Genomic DNA, 26,990 nt, shown 5'->3' with positions numbered 1-26,990 from the left:
TTTTTTTACATATGGCATGTGAGTACTGTAACAAATGTGACATGTTGACCTATCGTTTAAGTCAGTTTGGCCTAAAAGATGCACTCACATACATTTTGTTTCATGTCTGCATGAGGCTAGTTTCACTTTATTTAGAATAACATCTATGCAGCTTTATTTCTGAACTCAGTCACATTTTAAAACCCCTTGGAGGTTGAGAGAATCATCATGTCACTGGGATTCATGAGAATGTCACCATCACTTTAACTCCACAAGGACCCGTTGACATGTCAGAAGGTTGCGAAACTATTGTTCTAAGTCACATGCAAGCGGTTGCAAATACTTCCATAATCGCAGCAGGAATAAAAATATATAACACAGCTTTTCAATTGTGCTGCATCTGCTGGATAATCAAGTTACTGTGTGTTTTTACAGTGGCTGCGATGGATTACAGATACATTTTTGAAATAAGATAAAAACATTCCATGTCATCCATCACTCATGATAATGGGCTTGACTGTCGGGCAGAAACAGTGGATTGCTTACAGCTCACGGATGGCAGAGTTGTTCCAGTACAGTCTGCAAAAGTGAAACAATACTATACAAAGTTAGACACATTGTCACAATGGTCCCAATATCTAGTTTTGTCAGGGGAATTCAGAATCATTAATAGCGCCCCTATACAGTATCCTTTTGTTGGTCACCTCTCTTTAGACCATGATCTGCAGCACAGCTATGTGTGTGTGTGTGTGTGTGTGTGTGTGTGTGTGTGTGTTTGGTGTGTGTCCCTGAGTGCATTTGCGTCCTCGGGTTGGTTTATTCATAGACACCTTTACCCACTTAGTATCACATTTGTCAATGTCAGCCCCCATCCTAATCCCTCCTTATGTCAACACTTCATTAGTAACCCCAGCAACACATGGGTACACACACACATACACACACATACACATGCATGTCTGCGCACACAGCAGTGATAGGAGTGTTGATGCCACACAGCAGTTTCCATCGTTTTACCGTAAGTGCCATTTTTCTTTTGTGACACTTATTTGGAGTTGACAAGTGCTGATGGGAAAACTGCTGACAAACGACAACAACAAACTGCTGGGTGTGGATTCATACAAACACATGGATGGTGTCAGATTTTACATCTTGAGTTAAGATGCAAAGAGCAAAGTTGAGTTTGATTAATTTAACAATGTAGGAAGCAAAGTTCATGCATCAACAGCGAACTTTTACAAGATGTAATCAGTGAAAAATATGACAGTGACAAAACTTTTAATTACCTGCTTGCAAAGTATTTAATCATAGAAACAAGGTTACACAACATATTGGCACTAAAATGAGTTCTAGACTGTGCGTACACATTTTTGATATGTGAAAGGATTTCAAGGAGCACCTGTTAAGTCTTTAACCTCAGCTCAAGTACACAAAAGGAATGTGTGCCTAAAGTACATGTTCATTGGCATAACATCAAACCTGGCACGAGTCACAGTTTTAGGTTGGAAAATCTGGATTTCTGGGTTAATCTGATAATAATCACACCGCTGATAAATATAGATTAAGCCAAAATGCTATTTTTCATAGTCCAGGTGATATGTAATATATTTGAGGTAATATGTTCATTTTTTCATGAAAGATTAAAACTTGGTACACTTGTATTGACTAGAAATCATTTATTGTGTGTCATCATGTTTAGATCATGGAATATGATGTCAATAACATTATTCAGTTATGGCGCACAGCTAAGTGTGCACCATGGCTACCATGAGGCACTTCTACAGTGGCTTCATATTTGAAAATTTCAGGGCCTCAAACAGTACAAGTGTACCAAGTTCCATGTTTTCATGAAAAAGTCAACATAATATTCACATGTCACCTGGACTTTTCTGGATTACTGGGCAGATGTCACATTGTCACTGTAAAACAAATACAAAATCACAAGTTACTAAGATAGTATATAAGTCCTTTGAATTCAAATAAAAGCCGTAGTAGGTTAAACCTCAAAGCTGCACGTTAACATTTTTCTGCAAACAATAGATCAAATGATAATGTGTAATGTGAAACAGGTTGCTTATAGAGACAAACCAACAGATAATTATCACCCAACTCTGCAGTTACCCTCAGCCTTAGAGAGCATTTAGCCTCTTATAGCTCATTGCAATTTTCCTGTTTTGGTGCAGTGTCACTGCTGTCCTACCATAACCTACCAGCTAGCTCTCATTACCAGGTTGTCAATACCAACACTTTCTCATGCCCCTTGGCTATGATCATAACGCCAAAGACAATGTCATGTTTTGTTATGTACAAAACATACTTATCTCATCTGAAAACACAATCTTTTTTCTAAAGCAAACCCAGTAGTTTTGTTGCTTAAACTTAACTGCGACCATTTCACAATGATAACCATGTTTTTCAATGTGTTTTAGTTGTGTGTCACATTAATATGCTAAAGGGTGCCCTGTGCCTCACTATGAGACGCCGGGGGCTTGACAAAGCACCAGTATTTGACAACCTGGAAATGAAACAGGTTGAACATATCCACTGCACCATTTTAACCCACTGTACTTTACGCTGGTTACACAGCACCAAATGGCAGACAAAGTTAGCAACCACAGTGGAGCATTTAGCAGCTAAATAACAGATTTGTTTCCTCATGAGTTGGTGGAGATCAAAATAGAGCTAAAACTAGAGTGAATATTGGACTTACTTTTGTCAGGGGGTCAAAAACACAACTAAAAATGATTCTAATCTTACTCTGCGTCAGTTGTAATAGGCAGTTGTTTGTGGACGCATTTGGCACAAGTCATAAGGATCAGACTGGCAGATGCATTTGGTGGCATGTTTCTTTATTAAACTGAGAGCTGGCACTGTAGTTTAAGTCAACCCCACATAAACTGTCCTGCTGTTGTAAATGCATAAAAACTTAGTAGTGGACCAAATGGTATTAATCCACAGCTAAAAATAGTCCCCAACAAATAAACTATGTACTTAAAATGGGGAGTAACATATGCTGAAAACTACAATGCCCAGCTTTTTCAGGACATTGAAAAGAATAAAAAGAACCCATATATTTGTGCCCCCTTTTTAAGAGTTACAGCCCCACATATCAGCTAGGGAACCTGGAAAGCATTTAGAATGGTTTGTGTCTTTATGAGATGTGCTGACAAAGAGTAAAAATTATCCCTTAGTTCAGTCAATATTTTAACCTTAAACCTGGTGCAAATTAAAAAAAAGAGACAAAAACATTCAACTACAGCAACTTCTTTACATGTTGATAGCATAACCATATTCATGGAAAAATCCTCCCAGATTTAGAATTTTTAAGACCCAACCATGTCATAGGATCTGCTGGATTGTGCTATTGATACACTGCTGCAGTGGGCATCGCTCTGAGCTCCTCCTGAAACTGGTTACAGTTTGGATCCCCTCTGACTTTAGGCGTTGCTGGAATCTGGACCCCGGTTAATGGGTTAACACACCAGCACTCGCCCCGCTGGCCATGGGTGGACATGTTGCACTGGAAAGAAGGAAGAAAAACACAAAATAGACAAGTTAGAAAACACTGGAAAAAAAGAGGGAGGGGTAAAGAGACACAGTGGGAAGTGGGGGGTGTGTTAATGAAGCATGGCGTACGGTGGCTTGAGATGTGTGTGTGTGTGTGTGTGTGTGTGTACTTGTGGATCTTCTGGTGGCGGGGGGCCATTGGATGAGAGTGAGGGCAATGGTTTGGGTGGGACAACACTCACCCAATAACAGCCCATCCTCAGTTCATGCCCCCTACTCACAACCCACAACCCATCCATAGACACACATGCCATCACAGACACTCACACACACACACACACACACACACAAGCATGCCAGTAGACCAGCCCCCCTCCCCCCCCCCACGGAGCCCCCCTCTACTCAGAAATGAGGTCGTAATTGAAGTGGACACAGTTCACGCCGCGCACACGGGGCGGCCGTGGAGGGGACGTCGAAAAGAATGAAGAGCTGGGGGGGAAGAAAAGACTTTCCATTTTCTTCCTTCGATGAGAAAGAACAAAAAAAGTGACAGTTACAGTAATTACCCCGCGACAAGGAGGGACAACTCCAAAAGGGAGCCGAGTGTTGAGGAGGTACAGTGTTCCTCCCTGGGAACCGAGGACTCCGGTCCGAAACAATGCTGTTGTTTGTGACCAGTGATGAAAATTGGCTGAGTGGTTGAGAGCCCTGCTTTAGGAAACTGTGGCGCCTATTCAAATCTTCTTTTCTGCTCTACTATCCTCGTAAGAAAACACTGGATATGTGACCTTGTTTGTCCTCCTCTGTCTGATTTCTATGGATGAGCAGAATTCAAATTCAAGCCCCCGGTCGGAAGCACAGTTCGTTCCTCGGCTTAACAAAAGTCTTCCCATGAAGTACGCCAAACAGTTTTATTGCCTTGTAACCTTGAGCTCAGAAGCTGTTGCCTCATTCATGATGACAACATCTCCGCACGCATTTGTGTGTGTGTGCATGCATGTGTGTGTGTCTAAAAGCAGAGTGTTAAGAGGAGGGTGTGTGTGCGTGTATAGAAAAAAGGGGGGTTGTGTTGAGAGTGGTGGCAGGTGGGAGTGAGGGGGAGGTTATATTTTTTTTTTGCCAGGGTGATTTTGCCAGACTGCTACAAGAGAGTTTCTGTGTGTGTATGTGTGTGTGTGTGTGTGTGTGTGTGTGTGTGTGTTTGTGTTAGTATGAAAGAGAAGAGAGGGGAAATCCAAGGGAGACCTTCACAAAATGATACAGGATGAGTGTGTGTGAGATGTGAGGTGAAAGCAACTGGGAAAAACTACAAAGGGAGAGAAACTGGTGATCAAGTTTGACCAGACTAAAACATGTTACACATGTAGGCACACACACTGATCACAACAGAAGCTTTCTCCATCATCAAAGTCAGTGAATCCCACAGAGCAGAAAACGTCTGCTGCGCCGCTCTGTATGGGCTGAAACACTTAAACATGTCATGACCCTGGCCCAAACCTTAATGAGTGATGTCACAGCAGGTGTTTTGACTTTGACGGCGAATGAAAAACACCTGCTGTGACATCACTGATTGAGGTGTGGCCAGTATTGTGTATAGTGTATTCACTGTGCGTTTTGGTGTTTACAATACGATACATTAGTTCACTGTAGAGTTGATATGAAAGAATAATAATATGAATTGCAAGAGGGTTCCTGGTTCGAACCAAGGGTGGGGGTCAGAACCCAGGGTGGGGGAGCCCTTCTGTGCAGAGTTTCATGTTCTCCCCATGTCAGCATGGTTTTTCTCGGGGTGCTCGGACTTCCTCCCACAGTCCAAAGACATGCAGGCTAGGTTAATTGATGACTCTAAATTGCCTGTAGGTGTGAATGTGAACGTGAATGGTTGTCTGTCTCTATGTGTTACCCCTGCAATAGTCTGGCGACCTGTCCAGGGTGTTTTATAGGTTTTTAAATGGGCAACACTTTTCTAAAATTCTGCCTGACATTTTATCGCTGATATCTCTGGAAATCCTGGAACCTTTAACGAAACAAACTATTCTGATATCAAAATGAATATGGAAAAAATATATATACTTTTACCCAGAAGACAATGTGGATTATTACTGTCATTTATAGTTGGATACAGAACAGTAATTGTGTTTATATAGGCCAGATTAGATAACAGACTCAGTAAAGAGGAAGATTTAAAGGAACCACACACTCCTGAATGTTATTAACTACATGAACAGGCAATGTTTTCACCCAACTGCACATGGACGATTAACCAACTAGAAAGCAATGGGGCAAAAGTGAGCTGCTGGGCCCCTGCTGGCTAAATGTAGATTTAAACACAGGGACTCTCTTCAAGACAGGGCCTCAAGATGCATTAAAGCATGACCTTTAGGTCTTTATTGGTGTGGAGCTTTTTGGACCCCTGGAGTTCTGGGGCCCTTCTGGCAGTTGCCTGCTTTGTCGCAATTTTTCATCAGATGAATGGCTAAAAGCAAGGTATGTATTTACACCACTCAGCCACAATATTAAAACCACTGACAGGTGAAGAGAATAACGTTTATCATCTCATTAAACTGAGTGTTTGCTGGGAAACCTTGAGTACTGGCATTTATGTGAGTGCCACTTGACATGCACCACCCACCCAAATACTGTTGCAGACCAGTACACCCCCTCATTGCAACGGCACTATCTGATAGCAGTGACAATGCACCATGCCACACCACAAAAACTGCTCAGAAATGGCCCAAGGTAAGTGACGAAGAGCTCAAGACATCGACCTGGCATTCAAATGACCAGATCCCAAACTGATTGAGTATCCATTGGACATGGTGGTATCCCATCTTGCAACTCCACAGGTCTCAAAAGATTCTGCCTCTAATCCCCGGTGCCAGACACCACAGGACTTTGCCAGAGAGCTTGTGTCCATGCCATGACAGGTCAGAGGCCCCACCATAGATCAGACTTGGCTCTGACCTGTTGAGGCATGGACACAGGACCTCTGTGGCATCAACATGTCCCATGGATGCTCAATGAGATTGGGATCTGGAGATTTCGGAGGCCAGGTTGATGCCTTGAGCTCTTTATCATGTTCCCCATGCCATTCCCAAGCACTTTTTACAGTGTGGCATGGCGCATTGTCCTGCTGGGGGTGGAGGGGTGGCACTGCCATTGGGGAGGTTATCCCCTCATTTCCACCAGGGGATGAACTTGGTCTGCAACAGTGTTTGAGTGGGTGGTGCATGTCAGGACCCAAGGTTTCCCAGGAAAACTTAGCAACTTGAGATATTTAAGAATTTGAGGACTGTGCAAGCTGTCTTCTTCAACAGGAAACAGGGTTTGACATTTAACTATTCTTATACATGTAAACCTCTCCTGTTGATCTTTGCCTACAAGACATAAGTTTGTTATTTACTATATTTGTGTTGTTTTTTCCTTGTTTTTTTATATTTTCCAGTCTTGTTTGGCAGGTCATCCTGTCCTCTTAACTGCACTGGGTGCATTTTTTTATTAAACAAATATTTTAAACATAGATTATTTTTTAAAGACATGTATAGCAGATTTTTTTAACAATGTATCATCAATGCTTCAATGCAAAAATGCTTCAAGTGTTTACCTAATGTGTGTGGTTCAATTTGCTGTTCATGGTGTTGGGTGATGTCATTAGCTTTGTGCCTACATACATACATACATACATACATACACCTTGCCCTTTGTCATGTTTACCATGTTTTTCAATGATGAAGCTGCCATGTTCAGTCTAATACAGTTTGGGAGCTTCTAATATGATGATTCACTCAAAGAAAGTTTGTTCAAATTTGAAGATTAATTAGCGGACACTATACATTCAGCCAGTCACAATGTTCTTACTCAGTAAACAGTGTGTGTGTGTGTGTGTGTGTGTGTGTGTGTGTGTGTGTGTGTGTGTTCAGGTACAGTAGAATGATGTGATGTAAGACCAGTGCTCTGTCCATGCCTCACCTGTTTGAGATTGTACAGTCCATGTCTGTCGCAGTTTGGAAATTTGAGTTCATACAGGTTCTCCAGCGGGCCTCTATTGTCCTCAGAGGTCATTTTGGAGATCTCCTCTAAGACCTGGTCCAGCTCCTGCTGACAGGCACTCTGAAAGGACGAGCAAAGGGGAAATTAATAACACCAAAACTAGTAATAACTATGAAGCACTTATTGGAGCAGACATACATATATTCACAGAAGAAAAACTACTTCAAGTCAGTTAAATATAATCACCAAGAGAGAAGAAATAGAGTAAGTATACAGTAAGTTTGGCTTAAGTTTGAGGCCAAGGAATGTGCTCTGTCCAAGAAAAAGAATGGAGAAATAAAATACTTCTGTGTGTCTTGTAAAAATGTCACAAATACACACATTTATAGCTAACATTTTTATGAGGTGCAGTTAGGCAAGCAGAAAGTTCAGCCAATATTATTGATGTGAGTCTGGTGGAGTGGAACAGGAGTGGCTAGACTGCTCCACTCAGCAGGTGGCCACGGCCACACACACACACACACACACACACACACACACACACAGACCTGTGCAGACACATGTTCATACACCTACATAAATACAGTGCACCCTATTTCTGCTGCATGGATGTGCACACACACACTTATCATGTATAGTATCCATGTGTACCTGCACACATATACTGTATACACACACTCACTTTACTGTAACACAGAGAGATCAGGCTGCCAGTGGGATCAAAGAGGTCCAGTCTTATGATTAGTTGGCTGAAGATGAGAGAAAAGGGCAGGAGGAGGTGAAGTCTGCCATGAACCTTATCAGACATCTGAACATATGGATGAAAAGTACTCTGTCTTTTTTCTTTCTCTCTGGCTCTCTTTCACACTTTATCTCTACAGCCTTTGATTCCTCCTGTCTCTCTCTCTGTTATAATGAAGACACATATAAACCTACACCTCAGGACATGCATCCTCTAGTTTCCCTGCCGTCTTACTGCTCTCATATATTAAAGGATAGATTCAGGCCATTTTATGTCATATAATACTCACACGCTATATATACATTCAAAGAGTTATTGACTGCTGTAGGCTAATTACTCCTTTTTTCCATACTGGCCTTGAAGGGATCCCTTCATAAATATGTCTATACTGTAAGAAATAGGGAACAAACTCAACAGTCCTCACTCCAAGCAAAAATACATTGTAAGGTTCAGCTAAAGCTGAGGCATTAGCAGGCTGAATTAGCCGACTCGAGGGAATATCTTTAAAGTTTTAGTCCTTTTACTACAATATTTCATCTTTGTGTCTCTACACACAGTGTTTCCTTGCTGAGCGGTAGTAATGCAAGTAAATAAATTTGTCTCACGTGCTGAAGTCACATATTAGTTGCCCAGTTGCCAGAAGAGAATGTCGGAATTGTACGTTTGTACAAAACTTGGGTATGGTACCTTTCTGTGTTTTACAATTGTATCAACATTTCTAAAATGATGTAGTTCTGATTACATGCATATGAGCTGAATTTGTCACTAGCCTTTTTTACACTGCCTCTTCAAGTCAGGAATTTCACGCTGTTGTGCCGCCTCGCCGTTCTGTATAAAAGTAACGCTCATGAAATGGGGGGACAGAGTTGTCTCACCTTTAAGGCAGCATCTGAGGTAGTAACAATGACTAAATGATGTCTGCATAAACAGGACAGCCAGCAGGACAGGATCATGGGCAGCATGGGTGTGAGGTTGCATGTGGATCATAGCGGGAGATTTAAGAAGTAGCTGTTGGCAGTTAGCAGCTAACTCAAAGAAGAACAGCAGCTGAAAATGCAAATTGGGAAAACAGGTCTGGGAGCTCCTTACCCTCCAAGCAGAGAGCAAGATCAGCAAGTAAAACGGGAACGGTAAGTGACTGTTATTGCCATGTTAATTCCATTGTTATTGCTTATAAAGTGCTGCTGGGGTGTATGCTAATATGCTATACTAGAAGCTGACACTGATGTGTCACATGCTACGCCCATCACACTTCTTTTGATTCTGCGATCATGCTATCTAAACTCACACACTGGAGCGACATGATGCAGTCATCATTGGTTCTGTGTAAAATGCAAAGGCAGCATGCAAAAGGGACAGTGCAGTGGCCCTGTAGCAACATCAATGTGTAAAAAGGGCTACTTGGACATAGAAAGGATGGCGGATAGCGTGACACCTGGGCGAGATAGCTGCCAAGCTGCAGAACACTGCAACCCACTGTTCAAGATCAATATACACCAAAACCACTTGTTTTTAGCTACACAATGTTAGCAGTTCCAGCCGTGGCTTTGCCACCAAAAACAGATTTTTTTAAGCCCAGATATGATACTTTCCTAACCATAACTAAGTGGCTATTGTGCCTAGATATAACTACACTTTAATCACAGCAGTGTTTAAACATAAAGAAACATACAGTTTCAGCAGATATGCTACTCAATAATGCACAAGTGTTACATATTCATAGTTTGCAGCACAAACATATGCCAACATTTATTCTTCCCATTGGGTTGGTCTGACTGCGCCTTTACAGTGTAGTTTTGCTATGATGTGGTCTGACCAGATTTTGGCAGTAATTAGCATGGGTTGGGCTGGAAGCATAAACTGCAGGAGCTAGTATGGCTAGTGGGCTAACAGCAAAATTCAACCAAGTTGTAAGTTATACAGCTTCTACAGCACTTTACAGTATTGTCATTAGTCAATGTGATTAAGCATGCACTTACTGCAGCCAGTCACATGTCCTCATTATTCTCTGCAACTTGCATTATTTTGACAAGGATGTAAACTCCATTCTTCGAATGAGAGGTCACTTGACAATAGAGAGCGTCACAATTTGCATGTCAAAGTTCAATCAGTTTTGAACTCATCAAGTGCATGATCAGAAAAGTTTTTATGAGTCAAAGATTAAGAAAAAAAAGAAGTCAAAATCAAGGCAACTGATGTTACAGGGTCTTGGTGTGAAAATAATAATATAAATGTGATGCAAATGAGACCTTTAATTATCTGAAACAAATGTGTTTATATTCAAGTAATAAAGGTTACAAATGTCACGCAACCCGTACTGACAGTGAAGCATGTATTTTGTGTACGGTATTTGACCTCACAGGAACACCCACAACGAAGTGCATCCATGCTTGACACCAGCTGTCTAAAGTTCCTCCCGCTGCCCAGCTGCACGACTCATATTGCTGCATTCTCCCTTTTGTTGCTTCTAATGATCTTGACAATTGTTTTGTACCCTCCCGCTTATGATTTTTTGTTTTATTTTGTTTTGTTTTGCTGCAAGCAAGTGAGTTAAGTGAGGGAGAAAATGAGCAAAATGCACATAATTGTTTGCCATGTTGAGACATATATGGGCCTCCACATGCATAGCCCCCGGGCCCAAGCTCATTTGCATGAAACAGAAAGAATATCTGTGTTTGTATGCCACCCCATTAAGGATTTTCCAGGAATTGTTTTTTTTGCATTTGAGAGTGAAATGGTAAAGAATTCGGGGAAGGGGGGTGTAATCTCTAGATTGCATTAAACCTCCAACAACACATTCCCATGTACAATGTCTGACGTCACTTTGCATCATGCAGATGCTCACTATGAGCAATTATTGAAACTAAGGCAACTCTCCTTCTTAATGCAGCTAATGCTGCTTCAGTTTACGTCATACATACGGTGGTGCCCCAGAAACTTTTTATAGTGGTGGCCAGATGGGGTCACAGAAAATCCTGGGGTGGTACACCAAAACCAAAAGCCCTAACTTAAGTTCAAGAATTCTATTATCCTGTTGAAGTTTATATGCTAGTTGACAACTATGTCAATATGACAGTAAAGAAATTGCATACTGATATACTTTGATTTCTTATTTTACAGTTAATGTTATCTAATGTGCATAGACTCATACCAGTACACTTAGCATTTCAAGTTCCACAACAATCCTGTTATGTGTTATGCATCTATACATGTTAGGCAGTTCATTGTTCTTCAAATAGGCTGGTGGTGCTTTTCTTTTAACAGAAGACTACACAGCTTTAGTTTGAAGGAGTACATTGATTGTAAGGAACAAAACATTTACTGAAATCAAGCCTTCTCAAGTTTAGGTGAGACACGTGGGTACCCATAGAACCCATTATCTTACCCATACCCAGATATCTTGAAGCAAGAGTTCAAGGGACCCCTTTGAAAATGGCCGTGCCAGGTTTTCCCTTGCCAAAATATACCCTAACTTTGGAGCAATATTTAGCCCCCTTGCTGACAAATTATGCCAGCATGGCTGACACCAATGGATGCCTTAAGTTGTCTAGTTTTACAAGATACCACTACCTTTTTGCTACCCTAAAAATGAACATGCCACAGCCTCTTAAAGACAGTAAGGTTGGCCTCCAATGGGGATGCCAGTGCATAAATAATAGAAAAATGTCCCAATCAATGCATAGAGGTAGTGCTGAAAAGTAGGACTTCACCATATTAGCCTAAGTCAGTTAAAAATGCAAGTCCTGCATTTTCTAAGAAAGATATACACAAAGTAACATAGCATTTCCTTAATTGGATTTCATGTAACTTGATTATTACCACATAATCAACTCTGTTGCATGCTATTTTCTTATTTTGACAGTTTTTGCAATAGGCACAATTAAATGTATGATAAAATACATCCACACAACAGTTCTATGAAAGCACATAAATATCTGCTTGTATTAGTCATGTTGTGGGGACAAAAATCTGTCCAACCAGTCATGTTACAGGGACTTGTTTCCTATATGGGGACAAAACTCGGCCCCACAGCCATAAAAGTTTAGGATTGAATCTTGGTTTTTGGTTAAAGTGAGGGTTAGGTTAAAATAAGAGTTGTGATTGGGCATGTGGTTGTTATGATTCAGGTTTGGGCAAATCACCTAGGGAATGAATGTAAGACAATGTGATGTGTTTTAAAAAGTGTGTCTGTGCACGTGCGTTTGTTTGTTTGAGTGAAAGAGTGCCCAGAGGAGGGCACCACTGTACCAGACAATGCTGCCCACGCAGCACATTGTTGACCATTTGTTACTGCCTGCTTTTGATAGGGAGACATTTCACTGCACTCCGCCATACACAGCTACTGTTAGACTGCATGCAGAACATAAGCTGGAATGCAACAGTGGGGAAAAAGAAACCATTTTTAAGGAGCAAATAGTTTTTCTTCAGTATTCTGCTGCTGTGTCTATATAACAAGATAGTAGGAGAATGGTTAAGTTAAAATAGTTTTGTGTGTAAGATTTATGATAACTACCAACTACTTTAGTATTTCAGCTCATAAATGGACTGGGGTCAGTTATGGGTCCATAAAGGCATAGGACACACAACCAGTGTGGTACTGTGTCGGTTTTACAACTTTGCTTTGAGTCACAGTAAGTAATAAGTTGTGGGGAAGTTAATCATGACTTGTCACTCAAAAAGTTGAAGGTTTAGATCTGACCTGCAGAACTTTCTGGGTTCGAGGGTCCTCTAGTTGATTCGTCTTCATCTTGGTGCCCACCCTTAGCACGTGTTGTTTCCTGGCCCACTCCTGCCAGAACCAAGCATCTGCAGTGGGTCTTCTGGTGAGTGGATTCTCAGTTCCGTGCACCTCTACAACCAAACAAACACACACTTAGACATAAAGTTTATCTGCAACATCTGTACATATACTGTAATCTGCCAAGGTTCTCAGAAACGCTTCTACTGAGACAACTGCTTGAGCATGAAAGTAATCCTGTGTCCTGTCTTCTAGGTATGTGATTAATGGACAGATGTTACACACGCACACAAAAAAAACTGCCTCATCATCTCCGTTGCTTTCTAAAATCCTCACACACATTTATCTGCATGTATCTATTCTTTAATCACAAGCTGTTATTAAAAGCCAACATTTTACAGGCCCTTTTACAAGTCGTATTAGTCCTGGAATTAGAAGACAAAGTCATTCGGTGTCCTCGAGGCATCCTGTGTCCCTCATACCTCATGTCACTAATGTTATACTGGACAGTCAGGCCTTGCAATGGCTGTAATTACTATGGCGGCAGTGTGAACAGGCCCGCTAAGATCTTTTCTGTGAAATAGCAAAGTGCTACATCCAGCTCACTTGGGCGTATAATGCTGGGCTTATGACGAAGTTTGCACAGGTCTCCTCTGATCAGTGGGGTCAATCTGAGTGTGTTTCCTGCCAATGTTATACCAAAATCTGTTCGTCATTTGTTGGAGACAGAAGAGACAAAACACAAACAAGCTAACGAGTTAATTCAGAACAGACACAGACAAAGTATGATAGCAAATTAATACAGGACACCAGTCCAAAAAATGAGAACTACTCTGCCACCAAGGACTGTGAAACACAAATACAAGGAGGGGTTAACACCGTATAGGCATTTACCAGCACACTCATGACAAGCCTAATGACCTGAGATCATCTGACACATTTTAACAGGAAAGCAGTGACTGAATTAAAGACTTGAGCTCAACTGCTCGTCATTGGTGGTGAGTCCCGACTTATGAGGAAGCACTTCTGATTAAGGCTTTTCATGCTGAGTAAGGTTTTTTTGGTTGTCTAATCTACCTGCCAGAGGCTGTTTGTGCACGTGTGTGTGTGTGTGTGTGTGTGTGTAGGTGTGTGTAGGTGTGTGTGTGTGTGCGCACGTGTGTGTGTGTGTGTGTGTCTATGTGTGTGTGTCTGTAATTAGCACTATAAAAACAGGAGCAGATCACTAAGGTTGTAAATAACGCCCAAGAAGGAAAGGCCCCCAGTTAATCTTCAGAGCTCCTTACACATGCCATGACACCTTCTGAAATGTTTCTGTGCGTGTTCACGCGTGTCTGTGCACGTATATTTCAGTGCACACTCTGCCAGATGTGTGAATAAGTATGGCTTCTACGGTGCAATAGACATGTCTTCACTTTCAGCCTTAAAGGAGCTGTATGCGACATTCAGAGCGTTCATACAGCAGCGAACAGCTATTTGCTACGTAGAGATATAGTGGAGTAAAGTTGCCCTGGGCAGAGAAGGAGTCACACTCTCTCTTTGGTTACTGTAATAAGAGCATATCTGTTCTTTGTTGTGGTAGACGGTCCAGCCGCTCATGCATGTTAGTGTATGTGAGCCCCCGTGTGTGTATCCCATTTGCTCGCTAATTGCCACCATTCTGCACTGTGCTCATACCACGCTTACTAATAATGATGTCCTGACCTATAGTAGGGGAACGGCATCGTGGCAGAAGCCTATTGGCCACCCTCTAGTTTACCATCTTAAAACCGTTAGCTCTGTAAGCACTGTTGCCTCTGTTAACACTGTTCGCGCTGTTAGCACCATTAGCCATCTAGTCCCAGGCTTAGCCATATCCGTTTTAAGAAACATGTGAGGGCAATCCAGGCACAAATTCTGAATATTTTAAATGCTCTGAATGTTGCTTATAGGTCCTTTAAACATTTTTAAAATGTTTGTGAGTGAGTGACATGTGAGTGACATGATGCAATGATGTAATGAGAATGCAGTCGGTGATTCAGATGTTTAGAGTTGCCAGCCTCTTCATTATTTTTAACTGGTTTCACTGTATATCCAGCAACCAGATCTAGCCAATGCAAGCTAAGGCGACCCTTGAAAAATCAGAACCTGAGGCTGTAGCCCCATAGGTTCAGTACAAGTAAAGCATGTGTAATCCTGAAAAAGTTGCAAATTTGTGTACTGTGGTTTTCCAAGTGATGTAATGTCAACTGCATTATGACCATGGTGACTCTGTATTCTGCTTTACAAGCAGTGACAACTGTTGTTTTGTCTAAAGATGTCTTAAAACAAGACAAAGAGTCTGCAACATGCTCACAATGACTCTGTTAACGTGTTTGTGTCTAGCAGGTATTTTTACCATGTTCATCACCATAGTTTGGCATGATAGCATTTGCTAATTAGCAGTGGTGGGACCAAGTGTTTTGCAAGTCACAAGTAAGTTTCAAGTCTTTGAGCTCAAGGCCCGAGTCACAAGTTATGTCCCAGGTACTAAATTTTTTTTTTTTTTAACTAAAGTTTTGAGTCCTAAACAAGTCATAATGTGCTCTTGAACAAATACAATGCAATTTTAATGACAGGGTAATAATATGATAAAACTAAAAATCATGAATGCTTTTTTAAAAATTTGTATTTAGGCAATTTGTTGAAAGTTGTTGCATCTCTATACGTAATTTTCAACCCATAGACACTTTACTGTAATTCATTTTTTGTTGATCACTGTGTAGTTTTTGTACCTGAATTAAATTGTCTTTGGTATCATTATTTTCCGACTGGCACCAAGTAATGTAACATTATGTCTTTATAGTTCTCTCTTGCAACTAGATGCTGTTGAATTTGTTTAAACAGATTGGCACTGAGGAATTAAGTGTTGACTTGCTGGGAATTAATAGCGTTAGTTAATTCAGGAAATGAAAAGAAATGTAATGTTCCATGGGCCACTTTTTAAATAACATACTTGTAAATCTTTGGGTTTGGGAAAAGGTATTGAATATTCTTAAGTCAAAAGGTTCAGGTCCAAATGAAGTCACGAATCATTAGTGTTAAAGTCCGAGTGAAGTTGCAAGTCTTTTTTGATTTTGCCATATTAAGTCTAAAGACATAAAATGTATGACTGGAGTCTGACTTGAGTCCAAGTCATGTAACTCAAGTTCACTGCTCTGCTAGTTATTAGCACTATACACAAACTGCACTGAGGCTGATGGGAATGTCATTAGTTTTGTGGACTGGTCAGAACCGAAATATTGGGCAGATAGAAACAATGATCTGATGATGCCACCAGAAGGTAAGGGGATCACCAAAGTGATTATAATTTATCTTCAAGGAATCACGAATGTTGGTAGTCAACTCCACGATAATACATTAAACAGTTTTACTCTACCTGCTGGTTACACAACATTAAACGTCGGGCAGTTACTTAAGGTAGATACATTGTCTGGGAGTCATGAATGTCTGTTGCAAGCGGTAGCCTTTGGGGCTAAAAAATGAAGCCAATGTGCAAGCGCCAAAACCTTGAATGACCACTTGAGGCTGGTTCCAAAGCCAGGCAATCCTCATAGACCCCCATGTTAAAAATATCCAACGCTAAACTTGTTTTCAGCCCGGTATAAAAAAATGCCTTTGGTCTTTAAAACTAAATTCAACACTCATGAAAACTGTACAAGGGGGGAATTTTTGTATAACACACCCATTTACATTTTAAAGTTAAGGCTTAAAGTTAAGCATATTTAAGGGCTTAACCACTTTGCATGTAAAGCTGTTTGCTAGCTGTCGCGTCAGTGTATGAGTCAGTTTTACCCCTCAATCGGAGTTCACCAAACAATGGGTGACCTCACAGTGGCGTCGTCTATTATATATTATATTCTATGGTTTACATGCAGTAAATGTTGGGTTATGTCACTAGGTAAATGGAAACTATGACATGTTGGTGGGATCATATGTAATGTCAGGAGATCACCAGAGTTGTTAGGATTCATCCTTTGGGGCTTTTGCATACCTGCAGCAATGTCATGGCAGTCCATTCAGTAGTTGTCAGGACAACAACCAAAAACTTTACCCCATGATGGTGCTCAAGGAAAAGTCAGAGAACAAACAAAGCTGATAGGGCTCACCCTAAGGTAGCCAAGCATGTTTATGCTAAATGTTATGGGAAATTCATTCAGTGTTTGACGGGATATCTTACTCTGAACTTAAGTGTTGGATTGAGCCAACATTGCCATCCCTTGAGCCTAAAATTTGACCATACATTATAACTTTTTTGTTCATTTGTATGGCTTTATGTGACCCAAGCCACACAGAGAGATCTTTCCAATCTGATAATCCAATTAGAAAGCCAACACTTCCCATGGGTGTACAGTTAAAGCTGTGTGGCCACAAACAAGACCTTAACATTTGAAGAAGTCAAATTATATTCACTTTAGTGTGTGAGTGATGGCCAGGAGTCATAAATTCCAACCTCACAACCACACAGACTTAGAATTTTGGTCCAGGCTGATATACACAAACAGTGTATGACATGTAAGAGTGAGAGTTTCTGCAGAAAACATTAGACATATTCGAGAGAGAGCTTGATTTAATGATTCAATTTAAGTATGTTGCTCTAAAAAAACCCAGCATGGTGAAAAGTGATATAGTTTTCCTTTCCTTGGTAGTTGCTAGTACATTGACTGTAAAAACAACACTCAGTGCAGTGGCAATGTTAAAAAACTAACTGAGATGCAATTAAAGTTTGTAAAGGTGCAAAAATCCTTTTCTATTGCTGTGTTTAAGATTTTGTTTTCTATAGACACTTATATGAATTCATGACAGCATGTGCCAGGGAGAAAAAACAAAACAAAACACATCTTTGGCCAACAGCTGTCATCTAAATACTGTGTTGTTGATTCTGTCTTCAGTGCCATAGAAACTACCTGTCTCGAGCTGTTGGGAGTGTTGGCTTTGGGTATTGCCTTAAAGCAATGCTTTCACAGTTCTCTCATAGCACAGAATGAGTAATGTCTTTCCAGAGTTGCTTAGCATTAATGTATTTGCCCTGTTATTGTATACAGTGAAGCTGTGTCTCAAAAATTTAACTTTGCTTCCACAGCCAAGAAAGTGGCCTTACAGTACTTCAAACCATTGTCAGTGTAAATGGTTCCTCTCAAGGCTCGGCCACTTCAAACACTTTGCAGCTGGCAAACAGACAAAAAGCAATTGAAAAATGAAGAAGGTTTTGCCTAGCCAGAGATCCCCTTCAAACCTTTTACGGTTAGCTAGTTCTTTCAACTTTTGATGTTGCTATGCATCCATGTGGCCATGTGTGTCATCCAAACCAAATGAAGTTGCCTTTGTAGTTTTAAGGGAAAACTGTTGCCAATTGGCGCTCCTACAGTGTTTGTCAGACTTAAAAGACAATAAGTGCACCCTAAGGTCAGGGTGATTTTCTCTAAGAAAACGTATGCTTTTTACTATCAACATACATGCTCATGGTGTTGACTGACACAAAAAGACAAATGATCACAACTGATCAGCATTGTATTTCAGAGAACCATGTCCATATAATGTTTTATTTTTATTTTTTACATTTGTGTGACGATGTTTTCTGCAGCAGTTTTTTCTCTTTATAAAAATAAAACATAATGTTTAGTGTTTGTGTCTGTTGTCTTGCCACCTGTTGTCAGAGGTGTAAAAAGTATTTAGATCTTTTTCTTTAAATTGCAGGAATGATTTTTTTCTAACATTTTTAAAAATTTTGAATCAGGTTCAGATCACCTTTATTATGCCACTCTGGGAATTTTGTGCCCCAGACAAGTATGTATTGTGCAACTCAGTCTCATCATGGAAACAGTGACAAGGGAAAGTCTTCGCAGTGGACACACAAATTCCCTGCTTCAATGATGTTAACAATAGAAACTAAAGCCCCATTTCCACCAAGAAGTCCAGTACACTTAAGTTCAGTTCAGTTCGCATGTTTTCCGTTTCCACTGTCAAATTTTGTGGATGGTACCGATTGGAACCATTGCTGACCGTCCCCATTTTTGGTCATCCCTCTGTTGGGGTACCTTGCACACAGATCTGGTACTGAAAGGTGGAGCTAGAAACATTGCAGTCCCTTGATTAGTCAATAGAGAACTGTCACTCTTGCTCAGGGCTGAGTTGTGGCTGGTTTTGAAGCTTATGTAACCACTGTTCATACCATGGCAAGTCTTACATATATTTGTAAACTATAACTATAAAATGAAATTATGCTTTTTTGCCTCTCGCTGCAGCTGTAGACTGAGGGGAAAAAAAACAACAACTTAATTCTCGCTATAAAAACAATCTTACTTGTACTGGTGCATGGACAAGGAATTTTAATGTTGTAGTTACATTGTTCGAGGTGGTGCTTATTTTACTGTTTACTGTTGGGTTGTGTGATCTACAATACACTTATGACTGATAAATTTGAGTTGTCAAAGTAAATTCTGACTCATTAGTGCTGTAATCATATTATGCAACTTTTCTACATGAACTGTTTTAAGATTTGCACGAAAGAGGGAGGTCTTCCTATTAACACCTCAGGTGGAGTTTTCTCAGAATTGCAGGCACCAACGTGCAGCTCCCACCCAAAGTGAACTCTTATGGCTTCACCTTTTCCTGTGAATGTGTACTGACACACATACTGTGTGCACACACATCTACATAGAGTAATTAAAGACCCGAGAGTGCGAGTGAAGGAGAAGGAGCATGTCTCAGCAGAGGATCACCTGCAGGGCAACTAGGGCAGTCGTGGACCACCGACAACAAAAGGAAAGAAAGCAGACAGTAAAATGCACAAGGAAAGTACAAAAAACAGGGCTGTGTTTTCCCATTGGCTAGAGAGGGGGTTTGTCAGTAGGGGACAATCTGTGTCATTTAGATAGCAAAGAATACACACTGTTGATCAGAAAGGGGTGATTTGACATCATACTGATGCATTTGATTGTAACAACCCTATTGCAAGGCAAGAACAATATTGGACAGCTCTCCAAAATGATGTTCAGTGACAACATTTGTAAGAGTCTTGCTATTACAGTATCTGAACGTGGCAACTAAGGTTTGGTTAAAGATAGGCAATGAAGAAAATGGCTCATGTATGGTTATAAACACTTAAGGTAGAAGTTATGCATATAATATGAATTGCAGGTCTGTGCACCTCACTACATAAAGATCATACTACTTCCTGCATCATTGCTGAATATAGGTATTGGCTTTAAATTGTGAAGTCAAGATGAGTCCAATATGTATGTTACTGCAGATATATTAGGCCCAGTTGTAGATGGGCTATGTGCAGAGAGTAAGACTGTGCATGTGTGAATTTGTCAAAGTTGCTGTAAAACAGCTCCCATTCCTTTATTCCGTGACAGCAGTGCATGATCAACATCATCAAAAATAACTGAAATAAGGCTAGACTTACCAAAGAAAGGTATTTTCAACTTTGGTCTGACTCCTAAACTTTTATATTCTCTCAGGTGACTTTTTTTCATACGTTCACTGAAGCAGTAGGCTTTTTTTTCACAGCAGACATTTAGAAACATCACAGTAGAAAAATCACTAGTACATATTAAAATGAATGATGGCTTGTGCTATTTAGCCGCTTTGTTTCAGGGTCCTGGTATTGTGCACACTGGCTGATGTTTTGGGACACTTGAATAGAAAAGAGGCAACATTAATGTTATCAGCAACCTGTGCTTTGCCTGCTTGACAAGTCAAAGGCCCAAACGCAATGTCCCCATAAACCCTAAGCCCTCAACCCTAAAGGACTTCATTTAAGTCACCTGGTAAGTGCTTGAGTGCAAGAGGCTGCAGGGGCTTGAAATGGTATAAATAGGAATGGGACCACACTTTGCAACATATCACCTTACCTTGACAACACCTAAACATATTAGGAGAGTTTGTGGCTTTTGGGCCTTTTAAGCTTACGATTTTTTACTGTCTTCACAGTCAAGGCCTGCTTGATTTTAACATCTTGCAGGTTTTTGCTTTACAGTGTGGGCTAGAGGTAGTTTTAAGGTAGGTAGAGGTAATACATTTACTGGTTTTTGTCAAGACAGACTCATTTATGGTGGCGTAGGCAGTTTAATTTTGGAGTCACTGGCCAAAAATCCCACAACAAATTTTAGGTATACTGTAATTCAAGTGGACTGAGAGAACACTAGACTTCTGTACATCCTCTTGGCTCCGTTTTCAGGCTTAAGAAAATCCAGGCTGTGACGTCATTCCCTGTTGCTACAGATGACCTTACCAGGAGGAGAGCCGGCAGCAGCTCTGGAAATGAATACCCAGTCAGTGGCCATAGCAACACGAACCCAGCCAGCACAAACCCCAGCTCAGGGGAGCCAGACAACCCAAATCCCATCTAGATCAGCAAACTTTCTGTTGCTGCCTTTACACAGATTAACAGCCCCCTGTGACACCTGGTGCGAGGCGGTTTGCGCTGGCATTTAGATGCCACTGTCACTCACTGAAGGTTGGCCTCCTGAGCTGTTGCCGCTCTCCTCATGGGGAAGCATTCCACAGTGGCGGAGAGGTGGCGGAACCAAGGGGTGGCTCACAGCTAATTCTTTTCTAATTTTTGGTCTAATAAGTAGAGAGGGAGAGCGCAGAGCAATGAGGGTCTGAGTGAATCTGCTGTGTGCAGCTCTACAGTAAAAATAAGATTACATAAATCAGTGCATGGGAAAGACTGGGTGATTGTTTGAAGCACCCAGTATGCACGAAGCATATGCCTGTGGTCGTCTGGTGGGAGGGGCTTTTCCCTTTTCCAGATCACTGCCTTCCCCAACTTTAGGTAGTTGTGGTGGTTCCTTTTGTGTCTGTTTACCATTTTTGTTTTTTACTCTGCTATTACTCTGCTAACCCCATATTTAACATCACAATGCTATGAATTGTGCGCGATTATCTCAGGCAAAGTCGGCAGAAATGAGGACTACAGAATGTGTGCATAAAGGGCTCGAAGTGCTCTTGAATATTTGATATGAGGAGAGCCCTAAGCCCTCACAGAATTAACAGGAATGCACCTTAAAGTCTGCGAGTGTGGGCAGTGGGAAAAAGGCTTACACATGTTACTTTGAATTTTTGTTTGCACATTTTCACTGTTTTTTTACAGTTACCTTTTTAATGTCACATATCCTGGATGGTTTTGAGTGTAACAGAACATACCATAAAAAGAACTTTCTTTTTTTTATGGTATGCTATTTTTATGGTTTCTATTTCTGTGTTCTGTCAGAGATATCGCGTAGAGACAGATAGCAATCTGAGACTGATATCCATCATTCAGCCTGCTACAAGTGCAATTCTACTTCCTTAAAAACAGTGGACCTTCCCCAATCTGTAAATCGAAAATATGTATGAAATGGTAGCTACATTTGATTCTGCCACTAAAGTTTGGCCCAATCATGATGATTATTTAGGCCTTCAGAGCAGCTCTACCCTCACAAATATTTAAGTAATTAAATATCAAAACTGCTGCTGCCAGGGAGTTAAAATAATGTTGTGGAAAAGAAGGATTGGGTTTCAGTTTTTTAAGTAAATGACCACAGTTGTGCTAATCAAAGACTGTGCATTGCTCAACAGACCTCTGCATTACAGTACATGTTGACAGGTTAATGGCTAATACAAATATTGTTGAATAATGATGCAACCGTGCAACTGACAGATGCTCCACACCTGCCATGAACTTCAGTGCCTCATGAGAGACAGTGAATTAATTTTCTTTGTCCAGGATTCAAAGGCAGGGAAATATTTGGATTCATTTGGAAAATGAAGCTCATGCACACACTCATCAACGGACTGAAACCTTTGTGGACCATGACTGAGAGAACATTTCCAAGTCGACTCCCATTGCAAAAATAGTTCAAGTGGAAACACTGAAGATGATGTGCCATTTCTAATATTACACTTTTCAGATTGGAAGAATTCAAACCCTGAATTCAAAACATCAGTGTTGCTGTTTTCTGTCTCCACTGCAATGTGGAAATTTGCAAAGTACTGTTGCCGCGAAGTGTGGGGGAGTATAGGAGCAACAGAGGTGGTAAATGCCATTTTAATGGTTTCTGCAATGTAAAAGATGTCCAGATTGTAAGGGGATATGGAGTGTGCTTGCACTGGATAAAGCTGAAGTGGTTGATTTGAACTCTGGACTGTTTACTCAGGTCACCATGCTGTTTACTTCAGTTTAGTTCAGGCAGGTGAGAATAAGGTCATTTGAACTAAGGATTGCACCAAGTAACCACAACGAAAAGCCTAAAAATACAAGTATCTCTTCTCTTTTAAGTGAACAGCAGTGTGGTTATTTCGGAGTGAGAATGTAATTTCAACCAACCACAGGAAACAGCCCCAAAATGTGCATTTTAATGGGGACAAAGGAGACAGATGTTGACATCTGATAGCCAGCAGTTGCTCATGCTTGAAAAGCCAAGCATAACATAGTGAACTGAGGGCAAACCGCGGTCTGATCTGATGCTCATTTTCAGCTTTTCCTTTATGTGTTCTAACTGGTTTGAACACCAGAGACGGTAAATCACAGCAGAGAGCATCACGCTTAGCTAAAGTTACAGGGGTTGGAATTGGGTTTGTTTTTACTACCCTCTCCCAACAAAACCTTGAGGAGTCTTGAAAACAACAGAAGATTCCTGCAGAAAAAAAAATCACCTCTGTTGAGTCTTTTATTGTCTCAAAACATTTCAGTCCAAGAACTTAACAAATACATTCCTCAGTGAGTTGACCCAAGATACATGATTATATACAAAAAGAGCTTGATTGAGAAATTAGGTTGCACCTGTTAATATAGAGATCTGCAACTTTACCAGCACCTTCTGAAGAGTGTCTGTTGTGTGTCTTCCATATTTACTTGTAAGTATTTAATTGTTTAAGTGTGTATTGTTTCCCTCAAGCACCATCAATAACATTGTATTAAGATAGGACACTCCCAATAGGAGAGCTTTGAGGATACGTGGGTTACAGACATGTTATGGGTTCATCTGAGGGATACTGCTTGTTTGTGCTCACAGATGTGGGCCTTCCACTGCCTGCCAAACATATTGCATATGTCAACATTCATTCTCAGGAATCGATAGTGACCCTTTGTCCTTAATAACTGTAATGTAATGTGGGAGAGCAAAGCTTGACATTTCTATGTTCCCACAGGATTTTTAGGGTTGTTTATTTTGGGTAGTTATTGTGACCAACTACGTTTGATGTAGATGTGGTTTTTCTGACATTAACGGAGTCCTGCGGTGAAAATACTGGTTTTAGTCAGTGTACAGCTTCTTGGTGAAACTTCACCACTTTAAGGTAACTATTTTAACATCATGTGCAGGTATGACGGCAGGTCAAAACTAGCTGGCTTCGAGATGCGTGCACACATGCAAAATATTAATTATTGCAGTATACTCCTTAAACTAGAGGGCTTTTGTATTAAATTATAGTATGCAAGTACTTGGCAGTGGACCACTCTTAGAAGATCAAAAAAAAGTTTATACAGTCCCTACACATATTTGGTAATTCTCTGCCACTTTAAGATATTGCTGCACAGTTATAGACTACCACTGTCTCATGACTCATAAATTAACATCCCTAATTAACTAACATTTACCAGAGACAAAGGCTACATTTCTGAGAATATATCAGATGCTTCTACTCCTAAACAAAGCAAAAGGATGTTAAGTTTTTTTGAGTAGTCTTTTGGTGTTCATCCTTTCATCAAAGTATCTAAGCATGCTGCAAGCTTATTGAAAACAGTAACAATTACTCTCTTACAGTCATTGTTCGGTCTGACAGACCCTGCTAGTAATTAACTTCTTTTGTGTGGAAATCAGATTTTTAACTTTGTGCTACATCTTAAATGTTTGTCTGTATGTAATTTCCCTTTCCTTTGAGAAATAACAATGACGTACTTGCACAATGACCCTGACTGAAACAGATTTTTCTTGTGATATTTGGGGGGAAAATTAAACATTTACACTGGAAAAGGTCTCAGAATTGCTTCTTTGCTTTTTGTAGATGGTGTGGTTCTGTTGGCTTTATCACATCTTGACCTCCAGCAGGCACTGGGGTGGTTTGCAGCTGAGTGTGACGCGTGTTAGGATGGGAGTCAGCACCTCCAAGTCTGAGGCCATGGTTCTCTGCCGGAAAATAGTGGATTGCCCCCTCTGAGGTCGGAGTGAGTTACTGCCTTAAGGGCTGGAGTTCAAGTATCTTGGGTTCTTGTTCACCAGTGAGGGTAGAATGGAGTGTGAGATGGATCGACGGTTTGGCGTGGCATCTGCAGTATTGCGGGCTATGTGCTGGACCATCATGACGAAGAGGGAGCTGAGCCAGAAGCCCTAACCTATGGTCTTAAGCTCTGGGTAGTGACCAAAAGAATGAAATTGCAGATATCAGTGGCCAAAATGAGTTTCAGTGGGGTGGCTGGGCTCAGCCTTAAAGATAGGGTAAGGAGCACAGACATCCAGAGAGAGCTCGGAGTAGAGTCGCTGCCTTTTTGCTAGTGGATGGCAATCCACTGGCAAAGGGGCCAGTTGAGGTGGTTTGGACATCTGATTAGGATGCCCCCTGGGTTCCTCCCGTTAGAGGTGTTCCAGGCATGTCCCACTGGTAGGGGGCCCCAGCCTGCTGCCCCTGCGACCCACCCCCAGATAAGTGGATGAACAAGGATGGATGGATGGATGGATGGATGGATAGACTATTCACTATTCTGAAGCACTGTAAATAAGACATTTATTTAACAGCTAAATACCACTACATTAAACCAGCGAAGTTCAACAGCTAGCTGCTAGCTTTTGGTATCAGCTAAAAACAATGTTGATGAGAGCAGTGAGACTGAGGCAGAATTATTGAGTTGTGGTCCATGAAACTGAAACAATGAGCCAAAAATGCCAAAATGCTAAGAAGAGCATTTTGGCCTTTTTTGGTTCAGTAGAGTGAAAATTCTCCATGGGTTTATCACTGACCCCTTTTACCTTACATGTTGCCATTTTATCCATTGTTAATGCAAGTGTTTGATGAGAGCAGCTTGAACTTCCACCTTTCAAAACTTTTCTGAAAAAACAAAAACTTACCATTTGTTGCCTGGTGGTCCAGACTTGTTGTGACATCCAGGTCCACTTTCTGTCCACATCGTCCTAAACCCTGAATGAGCTGTTGCAAAGGTAATTCACTTTCCAAGCTTGGGTAGCACCTCAGGCCGCTGGAGCACCTCGGTGTATAGACCCCGCAAAGCTCCCCCTCAAGCCTGGCGCACAGTGGACAGCAGCCGCAGCCTGGCTCCCTTACTATTTCCGCACATGCTGTTGTGACTTTGGGACAAGCAGCTAGGCGCTCCGCGGTACAACTTGGGCATCGGAAAGCCAAATCCCCAAGTAAGAATCCTGGCAAAGCAAAATATGCAAACAGCAACCCGTAAGTAACATATATGACCATTCTAACGCTTTCTAGGTTTTTCGTGGCCACCGTAAGTCAAAATGACCCTTGGTCATAAGATGACAGTATGAACCTCAGGACCCTGACAGTCAACTGTGAGTTGGGTAAACACTGTGATACCACTGACAGGGTCCTATCTGCTCTCATATTACTGCCTGGCTGAAAATCAGAAGAACTAGAGGGCCCATGACATCAAGGTATAGGCTCCATCCTGGAATGATTTATTTTGTTTAGGTTTATTTGTGCAGATATAAGTTTAAATGGTATAGAAAGATATTGTGGAATCCCTAGAAGTCTACAAGGTGTTTACAAGTATTCTCATTTGCGCACAAAAAGATTTACGTCCACATGTGAATCAAATTCAGTATTATATATTAACAGAATCAGGTGGACTTCATTGTTTTTCTTTTTCTCAAAATCATAGCAGTGCCGAGCTGAAATGACAAACACAAATACAACTGACTCAGCCCCATGCACACTCCCTCATAAAAGAAAGTTCAAGTCAATGCAAACCACAGAAAACCAGATCTTTCCTGGGGAATATTAAAGCTAGTGCTGAGTGTCTGTGATGTGGCCCCTTCATTCCCTGCACGTCAGCTG

At 41.0% G+C, this 26,990-nt stretch overlaps 1 protein-coding gene across 1 annotated transcript; it reads right to left on the bottom strand.

Moving 5' to 3' along the window:
* Positions 1-1,240: 1,240 nt before the first annotated feature.
* Positions 1,241-26,499, bottom strand: LOC126393438 (insulin-like growth factor-binding protein 2-B). The gene is made up of 4 exons (XM_050049625.1): positions 26,030-26,499; positions 12,918-13,069; positions 7,456-7,596; positions 1,241-3,499 (listed from the first exon to the last, which is right to left on the bottom strand). Exons 1-4 carry the CDS (start codon positions 26,388-26,390, stop codon positions 3,341-3,343), a joined length of 813 nt encoding a protein of 270 aa, XP_049905582.1. The 5' UTR covers positions 26,391-26,499; the 3' UTR covers positions 1,241-3,340.
* Positions 26,500-26,990: the final 491 nt, after the last annotated feature.

Source organism: Epinephelus moara, chromosome 7 (assembly GCF_006386435.1).
Source record: "Epinephelus moara isolate mb chromosome 7, YSFRI_EMoa_1.0, whole genome shotgun sequence".
NCBI lineage: Eukaryota > Metazoa > Chordata > Actinopteri > Perciformes > Serranidae > Epinephelus > Epinephelus moara.
Note: the sequence above shows the minus strand (reverse complement) of the source record. Positions and strands in the feature narration are given on the sequence as shown.